Source organism: Oncorhynchus masou, chromosome 20, assembly GCF_036934945.1.
Source record: "Oncorhynchus masou masou isolate Uvic2021 chromosome 20, UVic_Omas_1.1, whole genome shotgun sequence".
Taxonomy (NCBI): domain Eukaryota; kingdom Metazoa; phylum Chordata; class Actinopteri; order Salmoniformes; family Salmonidae; genus Oncorhynchus; species Oncorhynchus masou.
Window position 1 is genome coordinate 2,701,210 of NC_088231.1, and position 16,071 is coordinate 2,717,280.

The 16,071-nt window shown below is 44.8% G+C and overlaps 1 protein-coding gene across 4 annotated transcripts in view; it reads right to left on the reverse strand.

Annotated features, from left to right (window-relative positions):
- Positions 1–2,767: 2,767 nt before the first annotated feature.
- LOC135506694 (catenin alpha-2) overlaps positions 2,768–16,071 on the reverse strand; it is a 760,099-nt gene continuing 746,795 nt past the window's right edge. For all 4 annotated transcript variants that reach the window (XM_064926016.1, XM_064926018.1, XM_064926017.1 and 1 more), the window contains 2 exons: positions 7,912–8,046; positions 2,768–3,604 (listed from right to left, as the gene is read on the reverse strand). In XM_064926016.1, the coding sequence (XP_064782088.1) occupies positions 3,317–3,604; positions 7,912–8,046 (423 nt within the window). In that variant the 3' untranslated portion in view covers positions 2,768–3,316. The remainder of the gene's footprint in view (positions 3,605–7,911; positions 8,047–16,071) is intronic.

A 16,071-nucleotide genomic window follows, 5' to 3' on the forward strand; every position in this document is an offset into this window, starting at 1 on the left:
GTTGAGATCTGGAGACTGGCTAGGCCACTCTAGGACCTTGAAATGCTTCTTACGAAGCCACTCCTTTGTTGCCCGGGCGGTGTGTTTGGGATAAATGTCATGCTGAAAGACCCAGCCACGTTTCAACTTCAATGCCCTTGCTGGTGGAAGGAGGTTTTCACTCAAAATCTCACGATACATGGCCCCATTCATTCTATCCTTTACACAGATCAGTCGTCCTGGTCCCTTTGCAGAAAAACAGCCCAAAGCATGATGTTTCCACCCACATGCTTCACAGTAGGTATGGTGTTCTTTGGATGCAACTCAGCATTCTTTGTCCTCCAAACACGACGAGTTGAATTTTTACCAAAAAGTTATATTTTGGTTTGATCTGACCATATGACATTCTCCCAGTCTTCTTCTGGATCATCCAAATGCTCTCTAGCAAACTTCAGACGGGCCTGGATATGTACTGGCTTAAGCAGGGGGACACGTCTGGCACTGCAGGATTTGAGTCCCTGGCGGCGTAGTGTGTTACTGATGGTAGGCTTTGTTACTTTTGTCCCAGCTCTCTGCAGCTCATTCTTCTAGGACCCCCGTGTGGTTCTGGGATTTTTGCTCACCGTTCTTGTGATCATTTTGACCCCACGGGGTGAGATCTTGCGTGGAGCCCCAGATCGAGGGAGATTATCAGTGGTCTTGTATTTCTTCCATTTCCTAATAATTGCTCCCACAGTTGATTTCTTCAAACCAAGCTGCTTACCTATTGCAGATTCAGTCTTCCCAGCCTGGTGCAGGTCTACAATTTTGTTTCTGGTGTCCTTTGACAGCTCTTTGGTCTTGGCCATAGTGGAGTTTGGAGTGTGACTGTTTGAGGTTCTGGACAGGTGTCTTTTATACTGATAACAAGTTCAAACAGGTGCCATTAATACAGGTCACGAGTGGAGGACAGGGGAGCCTCTTAAATAAGGTCTGTGAGAGCCAGAAATCTTGCTTGTTTGTAGGTGACCAAAAACTTATTTTCCTCCATAATTTGCAAATGAATTCATTAAAAATCCTTCAATGTGATTTTCTGGAAAACATTTTTTCTCATTTTGTCTGCCATAGTTGAAGTGTACCTATGATGAAAATTGCAGGCCTCTCTCATCTTTTTAAGTGGGAGAACTAGCACAATTATTGGCTGACTAAATACTTTTTTGCCCCATGTAGATACATTTGTATTAGCCCCTCTAAGGAACCAGGACACGTGTAACATTCTATGGTGGGTAAAAATTGTGCAAAATTAGACTGGTATTCATGCAATTGCAGATAATAGGTTTCCACGAGTGTGCAAATCAATCGCATTCTGTAAAGCCATGATCTGAAATTGAATTGAATACCCACCTTATAATTATAATATCTGTACTATATAAAAAAATATAGGCGCTTGTGAGTGATGAAGAAACAGGCGTGGAGGGTGGTCAGTCAAGTTGAGGGGTTTATTAGAGAACAGTGAATATAAAGGTACTTGTTTGTATGTATGTACAGGTAACTGCCAGTAGAAAGGAAACGCCAACATAAAGTGTGTTAATAGGGCAGTGGGCCAACACGAGCCAGAGCAGTTTCAGTGTGCCTAAGCATAGATTCTTTGTCTGGAACTATATTGGAGGGATGCAACCCAAATCCATCATTTCCTGTTTTGTTGATGGTGGTGGAAAACGCTGTCTCCACTCCAGAATCTCCCATAAGTGTTCAATTAGGTGGAGATCTGGTGACAGACGGCCGTGGCATATGGTTTACATCGTTTTCATGCTCATCAAACCATACCATGGCCATTCATGCTGTGTGGATGGTATTGTCATTCTATGGGGGCCATTGTAGGTAGCCCAAATAATGGCCTGCCCAGCATCTTTATACATGAGCCTAAGCATGCTGGGATGTTAATTGCTTAATTAACTCAAGAACTACACCTGTGTGGAAGCATTTGCTTTTAATATACGTTATATCCTTCATTTACTCACATTTCCATTATTTTGGCAATTACCTGTATGTATGTATGTAGGACTCTAGGGCTTCATTAAATCAGGCACCCCAATTCTGATAATCTTTCCACTAATTTCACTTTTGAATCACATCAGATCTTTCACATCAGATCGTTTTGATAGCTGAACTGATTAAAAGACAAATCAGTAAAAAATATATCAGAATCGGGCTGCCTGTCTAAACGCAGCCTTATGTTCTCTGAGCAAACCACAACTAGTCATACCTCTCCGTGTCTACTATTAGACTCTACACAATAATCCAATCAGGCTGCGATATAGTTAGTGATATCATCATGAGAATTATTTTTTTTTTTAAAGGCAATACCATAGGACCATAAAGTGTGTGCATCGTTCAGGAACGCCGGTATGGGTCGGGAAGGAACAAGGAAACAAATGACTTGGATGCCAAACACTTTCAGTTACCTTAAATATAAGTTATTCCTAGCTCTACAGGTAAGGTAACGTTCAAACCGGGGACAACATACAAGATTAAGTTAGGAAGGGAATATTGACAAAAGCACAGATCTGTGGGGGTAATACTATAAACCTCTTCATAGTCAGGCAGTGTGATTTAAGTTGAAACGTTTCATCAGGTCTGCACATGCATTACTCAGTAAACTAAACTCTAGTTCAATGGTCTCCTTATAATGCACATTGTCGAAGAAATAATCACATCTCTCTGCCTGATTATTTCGAGGTTTACAGTCATTTTTGCACAAACCTGCGCTCTTTTTGCACCACGAAAATGCCGCCCAAAGTGTATCAGCCGTGATAGATCAATCCCCTTGTTACAGTGATTTCACTACTGCGCCATTCATCGTTTCCATTCAGACAGTTAATGTGTGTACGAGCAGCCGGTCAGTACCACAATAGTAATGATATAGCAATAATATTGACGGCCATTTAGGTGCCCCTCTTCTGCTATGTTTTGTTTTTAACTTTTTATCTCCCGTTTTTTGAAAGTAAGTTCTTGTTTTTAGTGTCACACATTTGGCTCTCACACGGTTAAGCTACAGTAGTAATAATAGTCATAAATATGGGTGGGAGCACGCTGGCTCCCCATTGGCCGAGAAGCCCCAAAGTGTTCATGGGAGCTGTAGTTCAGAACAGGTGGCGGGATAGTCCTCCAGGTAGGTTTTTTTCATCGACCCTTCGCTCAAAAGGGAGAAAGGAGGCGGTGTTATTATCAGCATAACTCGTCTCACCAAAAAACAAAACAAATTAACACAAAGAAAGAAGGGGAGTTTTCTTAAACTTCTCGTTGTCGGTGTTGTTTTTCTTGGTTCCAGTGACATCCGTCGTGGCGGCGGACATCTTTAGAAGGAGTCCATGGCCTTGAACTCACTGAGGGCCTGGACGGGCGAGATGTGCTTCTTCTGCGAGCCCCGTCGAACGCGGGTCTGGCACTCCTCAGGCTTCTCCCGCTTCACCAAGGGCTTCTTCTCGGGCGCCTTCATGCGCCAGCTGACCACAGGCGAGTTGACGGCGGCGGCGCCGTACACCTTGGCGTACTTGGTGGACGCCACGTAGCTGGCTTTGACTGTGAGCACCACAGCGTTCATCAAGTTCTTGGCCGCCTGGATGAGGGAGGTGGCGCTGTCCAGCTACGGAGAGAGACAAAGGACAACTTAGAAGTTAAGAACCTTGTACCAACACCATATCTTACGTTGCACGGATATACCTATTTCGCTACTATAGTATGAACTGTAGGAACAACATTGTAGTTACATAGGAACTGCTTTTACTCGGTCAGCTTTATACATTAAAATGGACATGTGAAAAACCATCACATATAAACCGTCACATATATAACACCTGCAATGGAAGCAATGGTTAGGTCAACCGCAAACCTGCATCATCAACTGCGCATGCAACATTCTGCAGACCCCGTGAGGGGAGGAAGGGAGGAGAGGAGGGGAGAGGTGGGAAGAAAGAGAGGTGAGGGAGAGGTGGGGAAAAGGAGAGGGGAAGGAGAAGTGGGAAGAAGGAGAGGGGGAGTGGTGGGAAGAAGGAGAGGGGGAGAGGTGGGAAGAAGGAGAGGGGAGGGAGAGGTGGGAAGAAGGGGAGATGGGGAGGGGAGGGGGGTGGGAAGAAGGAGAGGGGGAGAGGTGGGAAGAAGGAGAGGGGGGGGAGGAGGGGGGAGGGGTGGAAAGAGAGGGGAGGGAGAGGTGGGGAAAAGGAGAGGGGGAGGGAGAGGTGGGGAGGAGAAGGGGTGGGGAGAGGGGGGAGAGGAGGGAAGAAAGAGAGGGAGAGGGAGAGGTGGGGAAGAAGGAGAGGGGGGAGAGGTGGGAAGGGAGAAGAGGTGGGGAAAGGGAGGGAGAGGTGGGAAGAAGGAGAGAGGGGGGTGAAGGAGAGGGGGGAGAGGTGGGAAGAAGGAGAGGGGAGGGAGAGGTGGGAAGAAGGAGAGGGGAGGGAGAGGTGGGAAGAAGAGAGGGAGGGGAGGTGGGAAGGGAAGGTGGGAAGAAGGAGGGGAGGGAGAGGGGGGAAGGAGAGGGGAGGGAGAGGTGGGAAGAAGGAGAGGGGAGGGAGAGGTGGGAAGAAGGAGAGGGGAGGGAGAGGTGGGAAGAAGGAGAGGGGGGAGGGAGAGGTGGGAAGAAGGAGAGGGGAGGGAGAGGTGGGAAGAAGGAGAGGGGAGGGAGAGGTGGGAAGAAGGAAGGGGAGGGAGAGGTGGGGGAAGGGAGGGGAGGGAGAGGTGGGAAGAAGGAGAGGGAGGGAGAGGTGGGAAGAAGGAGAGGGGAGGGAGAGGTGGGAAGAAGGAGGAGGGGAGGGAGAGGTGGGAAGAAGGAGAGGGGAGGGAGAGGTGGGGAGGGAAGGTGGGGAGGGAGGGAGAGGTGGGAAGAATGGGAGGGGAGGGAGAGGTGGGAAGAAGGAGAGGGGAGGGAGAGGTGGGAAGAAGGAGAGGGGAGGGAGAGGTGGGAAGAAGGAGAGGGGAGGGAGAGGTGGGAAGAAGGAGAGGGGAGGGAGAGGTGGGAAGAAGGGAGGGAGAGGTGGGGGGGAGAGGAGAGGGGGGAGAGGGGGTGGGAAGAAGAAGGAGAGGGGGGAGAGGTGGGAAGAATGAGGGGAGGGGGAAGGAGGGGGGGGAGGTGGGAAGGAGAGAGGTGGGGAGGGTGGGTGGGAAGAAGGAGAGGGGAGTGGGAGTGGGAGGTGGGAAGAAGGAGGGGGGAAGAAGGAGAGGGGGGTGGGAAGAAGGAGAGGGGAGGGGGAGGTGGAAGAAGGAGGGGGGGGGAGGTGGGAAGAAGGAGAGGGGGGGAGAGGTGGGAAGAAGGAGAGGGGGGGAGAGGTGGGAAGAAGGAGAGGGGAAAAGGAAGCTCTAAGTGATTGGATAGGTGAGCAATAAGCAATAATCCAACCAATTGGATTTCTTTCAGGAATTCAGTGGAGCATATCTATTGGGCAAGTGTAAGCATTAATACTATCCAACCAATTGGAGACGTGTTATTTCTTCAATGAAAGGGTATTGAGATGCACCCCTTTCTTCAGAGTCTTTCAGACATCCCATGTCACGCTGCAAGATAACAAGGACTGCCTGCGGCAAAGAGCTCTCACTGAAGAAGGCTTTATCAAGCCAGCGGTTCTTACAGTACAGAGGTGAGATCTCTGTCTCTGGCCTCCCCCGCAGGGCGATAGCAGGTCCCTCACTCTTCTTATCAGAGCCCTGAGTAGCTGGACAGGGTCAGAGTGACCGCTGTGCCTCCAACACATCTCTGATATGACAGCCTCATTAAGAGAAAGCGGGTGTCCACCAATGGCACCCTGTTCCCTATATAGCGCACTACTTTCGACCAGAGCCTGTGATAGTGAACACATTTTGTGCTGTTCAAAATAGGGTGCTGTCGGGATTAAATGGCTGCATATTACTTGGTATTTTAAGCATAATTCGGGGTATCAGGGGCACCCACCGTGCTGCTAACCTTTTTATAGTGACCAGCTGGAGTTCGGAGCCAATTAATTCTAGCGGTTGACTCCCTTCTCGGGGTGGGGGGCAAGGGGGTAGGGGGGCCAGCCGCAGCCTCTAAATGTCAGCCAAACAAAACGCAGGGAGAGAAGAGAGGTACACCTGACCTCCACCAACTGCTAATTAAGAAGTGTCTGAGGGAGAAAAAAAAAAGTAGGTGTCGTATAGCGAGGGCCATGTTTTTCAACGCTTAATTGTCAGTTGTGTTGAGGACTCCCTGGGTTGGCACCGCGAAGGGAAAGAGAGAATGACAGTTTTGCCAAACAACGGTCGACTCGAGGAGAGTGTTTCTTGTCCTGGCATACTAGATTCGTTGGAGCCAGACCTGAGTCCATTTACATTACGCCATAATATGCTTGATTTTACTAGGCAAGTCAGTTAAGAACATCCGCCAAACCTGTTCAGAACGACGATTTTGTACTTGCCAGATGGTGAACTTGCAACCTTTCGGTTACTAGTCCAATGCTTAGGCCACTGCGGTTCTTCCAGAGTATCCAATGGCATCGAGCTTTACACCACTCCAGCCGACACTTGGCTTTGCTTATTGTGATGGTAATTTTCAATACATTTTCAAATAATTGCTTTTTTAAATTTTACTTGACTGATGGTACATGCTTCTGATGGTCATGGTGCATTCAAGACAGCTAGGAAATCCCCCCTCAAAAAAACGAGGTCAAATCATGACATTGGTGATCTTCAGGTCGGAAAGTCAGAGCTCTAGAAAGATGCCAGAGTTTCCAACTTGGAATTCCGAGATGGATAATTTTTCCCAGTCTGATCGCGTTTTTTTCCCCCAGAATTTCCTTGAACGCACTAAAGTTGGAAGTCGGAGATATCCGAGTTCTCAGTTGTTTTGAACACGACATTAGTCTCAGCGGAGATAGGGAGACAGCAGCAGAGGGTCCACGGTCGCTGGTCTGAAGGGGTGTCCACATACCTTTGGCCATGTAGTATATGTGTACACAACCAATAACATTTGATTACTGCTCTATTGATTGGCATCATTTGAGCTTTTAGCGTATTGTAGCAAAATGGCAGGGCAAGGAAGCAAACCCGGGTTGCTGGCGCGAAAGGCGACAAACATCCTACGCATCGCACCAATAAGGTTGACTGGTGAGGAATGTCATGTGGCTCAGTATGGCAAGGATTGCTAAAATATTATCCATTAATGTTTATACTGCCATTGGACAATATACTACCACATTTATTGTGTAATAATTTTGAAATGTTATAATGTTATGTAAAATCATTGCAGAAAGAAAGAAAATATCAAAGATAATGCCTGGACTCTGAGTCTCTCTGAAAGGTGGTCTTTGGCAGCCAGCATTCTGTACTAGAGTCTAAGGGTATAAAGTCCTTTCCAAAACGCCATACCATTTCCTAGAAATGGGGTGTAAAATCAACAGTATCAACTAGCTTTCTTTCCCCTCTCGATCAAGACAAGTGGACAAGGGAAGGATGCCAAGTGACATGATTGAGATTCACCCCACAAGTGCATAGTGGGGTGGATTTGAGATTTGGAATGCATTTAACTTCCACCTTTTCAGCGTTAGCTTAAAATACCATTTAAAGTTGAAACTAACTGACATGCGTCTAAGCAGTTCAGTAGTTGGTATCCACCATAACGCTGCCATCATCTGTCCTGTGTTTTTAGACAAGCGCTAAAAACCAAATCCTTGCTTCCTCCATTGTTGTTTAATCAATTCCTCTCAAAGTGCATTGAATGAGAGGATCCAAGGCTCTCCCTCAGAACTCCTCCAATGCCCTTTGAGAGGAATTGTAAGAAACGAGGAGGGAGGAAGCCTAGGGAAGGTCCCTTGTAACTATTGAGATAAAGGAACGAGGCCCACAGACAGAACATTGCCGCTCACCACTGCTTTATGCACCTGAATACACGGAGACAGAGACCCAGAGCCTTGACTGTACCATCCTAGGGTGTTGTGCGGTGAGACTTACCCCAGAGACGATGAGCTCTCCTCCCAGGTTCTGGACCTCAGCCTTGACCTTGCTACAGATGTTGAGCTGGTGGCAGTACAGGGCGATTCTCTGCAGGTAGGCCAGCAGGTCCTGCTTGCAGGCCGAGTCAGGGCACTGAGACACGCACACAAACGCAGAAACACGATGCGTTTAAAAACAGCGGAAATAGCTGAAAAATGTGTTAAGAAGCAGGGTTAAGAAATAGTCTTATTTTGTACATCAGAAGTAGTTTATAAAATGGTTGTGCGCTATTTTCTTTACTAATGGCATGTATTTTCTCCACTGTACTCATTCCTACAGCAGAAAAACAACCCAATCATTGAAATAGCAGGGGCAATTAGCAAGTCCTTTCCGGGCCCTCTACTGTGAGAAGCAATATGAGTCTACCTCTAGTATATACTGAGGTAACCCTATTCACTATATAGTGCACTTCTTTACACCAGTGCCCACGGGACCATTTGGGAATAGGGTGCTATTTGAGGCACAGGCACAGCGAGGGAGCGGGACAAAGGCTTTTCAGACCCACTTGTAAATGCACACAAAGTAGCTGTAATATGTTCTGGACGTCATGCAGCGAAAATTGCAACGGCCCACAAGTTTCCTGGTGGGTAATGAAAGAATGGTTCGTTTGCTACTTTGCTTTTAAAACGCTCCCGGGCACCGTTTTGTACAGGCACCTTTTTCCCAACCATTAACAGTAAATGGTCCTAACTACAACATTCAGGCATCATGTATAGAGTTGAAGGGAAGGGATAAATTCACACAGGGCTCACTTCCTTGTCTTTAGGGGGGCTAGGATACATTGGGAAAGCCAAGTTAATTGGCCGAAAAAGCTGGCTAAGGGACCATGTTAATTTGGGCTTGCAGTGTTTTCACACATTTAGCATTGGAAGACACAAATGTGCATTTCTTATTCAGTAGTCCGTCTCCCTGTTTCGTTCCGTTTTCTTCATGAACACGACCCATCTCTACCTATTCCCCTCAAGTGGTAAATCCCGTGTTTAGATTGTCCCAATGTGTTCCCTTTTCACACTTGTTTTTCTGTTGCCAGTTTAATTGTGCTTTAGTGGGCTTGTCCGCCCACACTTGAGTAAGTAAGTAAGGGTGTGAGGCAGACTAGTAATGATGGACTCGAAGTACTCGTGGTGCAGCACTAATGGTCACAGATGCACAGTTGTCCTGTTTGCACAACAAATGAATGCGTTTGTGGCTGTCTCTCAAACGGCACCACAATCCCTGCAGAATGCACTATTTTTAACCAGGGCAAATAGGGCTCTGGTCAATAGTAGTGCACTATACTGTATAGGGAATAGGCTTTTTTTCACATGATACACTGGACCAAAATAAATACGCAACATGTAAAGTGTTGATCACATAAATGTTCCATTCACACAAAAAGCTTATTTCTCTCAAATGTTGTGCACAAATTTGATTCCTTCCCTGTTAGTGAGCATTTCTCCATTGCCAAGGTATTCCATCCACCTAACAGGTGTGGCATATCAATAAGCTGATTAAACCGCATGATCATTACACAGATGCACCTTGTATTGGGTACAATAAAAAGCCACTCTAAAATGTGCAGTTTTATCACACAACACAATGCCACAGATTTTGGGGGAGCATGCAATTGGCATGCTGTCTGCAGGGATATCCACCAGAGTTGTTGCCAGAGAATTTAATGTTAATGTCTCTACCATAAGCCGTCTCTAACGTCCTTTTAGAGAATTTGGCAGTACGACCAACTAGCCTTTACAGCCGCAGACCACGTGTATGGCGTTGTGTGGGCGAGCGGTTTGCTGATGTTAGCATTGTGAGCAGAGTGCCCCATGGTGGCAGTGGGGTTATTGGTATGGACAGGCATAAGCTACAGACAACGAACCCAATTGCATTTTATCGATGGCAATTGGAATGGACAGAGATAACATGACGAGACCCTGAGGCCCATTGTTGTGCCATTCGTCTGCTCTGGATCAACGTGCACTACAGCTATTACAGTTCTCGCCAATATCCAGCAACTTCGCACTGCCTATGAAGAGGAGTGGGACAACATTCCACAGGCTACAATCAACAGCCTGATCAATGCAAAGGAGATGTGTCGCGCTGCATGAGGCAAATGGTGGTCACACCAGATACTGACTGGTTTTCTGATCAATACCCCCTACATTTTTTAAAAAGCTATCTCTAATCAAAATATGCATATCTTTATTCCGAGTCATGTAAAATCCATAGATTAGGGCCTAATGGATTTATTTAAATGATCTGATATGAACTGTAATTGTTCCATGTTGCATTTCATATTTTTTGTCACGACTTCCGCCGAAGTCTCTCCTTGTTCGGGCGGTGTTCTAGCCGCCACTGATCCATTTTTCATTTTCCATTGGTTTTGTCTCGTCTTCCTTCACACCTGGTTCCAATCCCATCGATTACATGTCGTGTATTTAAACCTCCGTTTCCCCTCACGTCCTTGTCGGAGATTGTTTGATTGTATGTGATTGTGCTAGTATGTGTTGGTGTTCAACGGGTTTTGTACCCACTTTTGTTATTTTATATATTTTGTTTTTTTGGAGTTTGGTCACCACTTATTAAACGACTCCGTTTTATACCAAGTTTGTTCTCCTGCGCCTGACTTCCTGCCACCAACACGCACCCACTACATTTCTGTTCAGTATACTTCAAAGTACAGTAAATAATGACTTGGCGTCTTCCAAAGATCAAATCAAACTTTATTTGTCACGTACGCCAAATACAACAGGTGTAGACTTCACTGTGAAAAGCTTACTTACAAGCCCTTAACCAACAATATAAAAAATGGCTAAATAAAAAAGGAATTAGTAGCAAAGAAATAACAATAATGTGGCTATATACTGTATAAGGAGTACTGGTGCCGAGTCAATGTGCAGATCACATTGATCAGAGATATTATAATCAACGCTATAACGTATCTGTCCAGTGTTCCTGATTTATTATGAAATATGAACTAGAATTTTTTTAAGGACGTTAAAAATCTGCTTTTCTCAGTGCCCCTGCTTGGCCTGTTAGAAACAACAGGGTTTTGGGCGTATATTGGTTAAAAAAACTAAAACTAATTATTGGCAGCTCAGCTGTTACCTTTTCCAGTCAACAACAGCTAACTCGGTTTCCTCTTGACATAAAACGTTTCGCTACAAACCACAGGAAAGGCGAGATGGTTGATGTGCGGAGGATTGGCTTTGGCTTTGCTTTCTTGTTGGCTAACGTTAGCTGACGGCTTCCGAACATCAAGCAGGACAACTCTTACAAACCACACGTATATGCATATCCCACATGTATATCCTGTGTATACGACTATACAATACGACTAAACAACTTGAAACTACAAACCACATCATTGGAAATAGAAGTGACTGGCGGGATACTTCAGTTGTTGCAGATGCTTTGTCCCTTTTGCTAACACCAGCTCAGGATTGCTTGGCTTGCTTGCTTGTGTGCTGTGAGTGTGCTGTGAGTGTGCTGTGCATTCCCGAGTCCGTGTTCAAATACCCATATGTGTGTCCTAAATAGTAGGCCATTTGAGTGTGAAAGAAATTAAGTTTCATAGTATATGACATTTAAAAAAAAATCAAGTATACTTTCAATGCCTGGATGTCATACTAGTTTTGGCTTTGGCAACAGCTGATAATCAGATATGGGGTCTGTGATACCAAAATGAACCAATAACACATGACACATTCTCAGTATGTAGAAATAGAATGTTTTATAGTTATGTGAAGTTTAGAAAATGGGGTATGATTTAAATGCCAGGATGTTATACTCATTTCGTCTTGATGCACACTTTTTTGATGCACACTTTTTTGATGCACACTTTTCCACAATGCATTGGAAGAGGTGAACTATGAGCGATAGGCTCTAGTTCTTTTCAAGTTGCCAAACAACAAAACTTGGCTACTTAATTGGGAAGTTGCCACATAGAGAAGCTTCTGAGGTGGTGTTCAAATGTAGACGCAGTAGTTCTTGTTCTCCTTAAAACTAAGTATTGCATCGTAGGCTACATCTTTGAAAAATAACTTCTCATTGAATAGGGTTTCATGTTCTCTTGGCCTTCATCAGAGCTTTTAAACTAAATACTAAACCATCTTTTTTTTTTTTAAATATATTTTTTAAATAGAAATTTAAAACATACAATCGACTTTAACATTACATTCAATCATCTAACAGACTCCCATCCAGAGCGACCCACAGAAGCAACCAGGGTCAACGCCCTGCTCAAGGGCACGTCGACAGGTCTCTCACAAGGTCAAAAACGGGAAATCGAAACCAGCAAAATATCAGCCCTCCAAGAGCCCCCCCCCACAGGTCCCCCGAGAGCTGCCCCTCAACCATCCGAAACCCCCCCCCTCCCAAAACAATCCTAATCAAATCAAATCAAATAATTCTGATGTAACAACGTTGCCCCTCAGGGTAGCCTAGTGGTTAGAGCGTTGGACTAGTAACCGGAAGGTTGCGAGTTCAAACCCCCGAGCTGACAAGGTACAAATCTGTCATTCTGCCCCTGAATAGGCAGTTAACCCACTGTTCCCAGGCTGTCATTGAAAATAAGAATTTGTTCTTAACTGACTTGCCTGGTTAAATAAAGGTAAAATAAAAAATAAAATTCAAACTTCCATGTTTTGACTTGTGAATGTGTCGGCACCGGGGACTCGGGATGTGGCTGCGCTATGATGTCATGTTAATCAGGCATTTTGATTGGTACATACGGATTGTTTTGGTTTTGTAGGCTACCTATTTCATCATTTCATTGATGGATCAAGCCTTAGCAGTCATTCTGATCTCAATACCAATTATCACTTTAGTTTATTATGTTGCTGTCCAGCGGTTCTGAATGTGCCATGCAGCCAACATTCCACGTTTCGGTGCAATAGCCTTTTGATTTGAACATGTGAACTGTTTTAGTGTGTGTACTAGGCTATTTGATATCATTTACATACAGCACGTTGCAGTACTTTACTAATAAATATGTTCAAATGGAACCGACTGATCTGTTTTTTGTCTTCATTCTCCAATTTTTAATAAAGGCTGTATGGGGCTATGGTATAGGTTGACTCTGATAGTCTGCCTACAACCAGCCTGTGTATAGGTAAAGGTATCAAATAGGAAATTACATATTATCAGACTGGTTAATGTGATACATGTCTATTGAATTGAGAAAAACCCACCTGCATACCTGCTACAGTGCTGTGGCCGTGTCCTACTGCATACTTTTTACTGAAACAGTACATGCTAAATAGTATGCGACGATGAGTACATAGGATGCAGTTTAAGTATGTTGTACGCTAGTATTGGTATTCGGACACGGCCATGTCTCCCCACCAGAGAATTTGGAAAAAGCTGCTGGACCAATTACAAAGGGGCCTGTCTCAGCCAAAGAGGATGATGCCATTATCCAAGCAAATGTCAAGCATTTTTTTTGCAAAAATGTGTTTGAGATAGGGATTTACTGTTATATTTTTCTTCTCTAATATGCTTTGGCCACAACTACAAGTAGGATGAGTCAACAACATTATTTGGGTATGATCAAACAGAATGAGCTTTTAAAAATGAGAATTTCAGTTACGTTAATGATCTCACGGGGGTCAGATTCCGCAAACACAATGGGTTACAAGACACACACGCACTAATGCCCCCTTAAAGCTGTGTTCATGCAGTGCTGCATGCTGATCTTGCAGCCAGTGAGGCAGAAAGTGGAAGCAGCTCCTAGGACATGATTACTGCACCCACCTCCACTCCTGGCTAGCATTACCACTAATTCCACGAACACACACAAACCAAAAACACACACGCTGTATACAAACACTTGGAAACACACACAACCCCCTTTCTCCATCATTCCAGAAAACCACAAGTTTCTCCCTGCTCCTGGCCAGCCCGGTTCAGGCAGGCAGATGACAATATGGTTGCCTGACTAATCGGCCATCTCCTCAGCAGATTCCCTCCTGGTGTAAATAAACAGCACGGACCATTACCTTGCCAAGGCCGCCAAGGAAAGCAGGCAGCTTCATTCTCTCCCTCCCTCCCTCTAACTTGCTCCCTCTCTTTCCTGCCACTGATTGGGGAGGATGAATTCTAGCCTGGAATCCAAACGGAATATTGTGAAACAGAACAATATTTAGTTAGGGTTTCAGGCTGGAATTTCTCTCTTTCCAAACCTTCCTTCCAAAGAGGAACTCTAGCCTGAAATACAAACTGAATGTAGTGAAACCATATTGCTATTCAGTTTGGATTACAGGCTAGAATTCCTCTCTTCTTCTCTAGTTAGAGTGGAATTCCAGCTTGGAAACAAAACTGATCTATTGCGCTCTATCCAGTTTGGATTCAAGGCTAGTGGAAACTTCTATTTCAATAGGAAGGAAGAAGCCATTTTGTTTTTGCATAATTAGACCTGAAATAAATCAGCCTCTCTGCATGGGTGACTCAGCAGCAGGACTTCTGTTATTAAACCAGGGGGCAAAGCTCTGTCAGATCCCACACACAAACACAAAAACATCACTAAATCACACCTCTATATTGATGGTGTGTTGCATTTCTAATCAGGCATGTGGAAAAAAACAGAGCTCTGCCCATGACTCTGGTTGCTTCACAAATGGCACCCTATTCCCTATATAGTGCATTACTTTTGACCAGGGCCCAAAAGGACACAATCTAATACAATAAATACAGTTGAAGTCGGAAGTTTACATAAACGTATGTTGGAGTCATTAAAACTCGTTTTCAACCACTCCACACATTTCTTGTTAACAGACTATAGTTTTGGCAGGTAAGTTAGGACATCTACTTTGTGCATGACGCAAGTCATTTTTCCAACAATTGTTAACAGACAGATTATTTCACTTATAATTCACTGTATCACAATTCCAGTGGGTCAGAGACGTCTACATACACTGAGTTGACTGTGCCTTTCAACAGCTTGGAAAATTACAGAAAATTATGTCATGGCTTTAGAAGCTTCTGATAGGCTAATTGACAACATTTGAGTCAATTGGAGGTTTACCTGTGGATGTATTTCAAGGCCTACCTTCAAACTCTTTGCTTGACATCATGGGAAATCAAAAGAAATCAGCCAAGACCTCAGAAAAAATTGTAGACCTCCACAAGTCTGGTTCATCCTTGGGAGCAAGGTACCACGTTCATCTGTACAAACAATAGTACGCAAGTATCAACACCATGGGACCACGCAGCCATCATACCGCTGAGGAAGGAGATTCTGTCTCCTAGAGATGAACTTTGGTGCGAAAAGTGCAAATCAATCCCAGAACAACAGCAAAGGACCTTGTGAAGATGCTGGAGCAAACAGGTACAACATTATCTATATCCACAGTAAAACGAGTCCTATATCGACATAACCAGCAAGGAAGAAGCCACTGCTCCAAAACCGCCATAAAAAAAAGCTAGACTACGGTTTGCAACTGCACATGGGGACAAAGATCAAACTTTATGGAGAAATGTCCTCTGATCTGATGAAACAAAAATCGAACTGTTTGGCCATAATGACCATCGTTACGTTTGGAGGAAAAAGGGGGAGGCTTGCAAGCCGAAGAACACCATACCAAACGTGAAGCACGGGGGTGGCAGCCTCATGTTGTGATTGTGCTTTGCACCAGGAGTGACTGGTGCACTTCACAAAATAGATGGCTTCATGATGAAAGAAAATTATGTGGATATATTGAAGCAACATCTCAAGACATCAGTCAGGAAGTTGCTCGCAAATGGGTCTTTCAAATGGACAATGACCCCAAGCACACTAGTTGTAGCAAAACAGCTTAAGGACAACAAAGTAAAGGTATTGGAGTGGCCATCACAAAGCCCTGTCCTAAATCCAGTGGTGGGCCTTCAGGGCCAGCAAGGCCTTCTCTGCTGGCCAAAACATCATCAGAATATAATTTTTTTAAATACATTTTCCCACAAATATGTATTAAATTATTCCCCAGAGTAAGAGTTATACTCTTCATTTCATAGCTTTCCTCTTGGTTGCACTGCTTCCAGTCCCAGGTTGAGATTTGGAGGGCTGGTCTTTATGTTAGATCTTTTATCCAATCATATTCAGCCATCATGTGTTGCCAGGGGTCTAAAATCTGCCCTCAGGCCTTCAGAATCAACAGTGCGGGC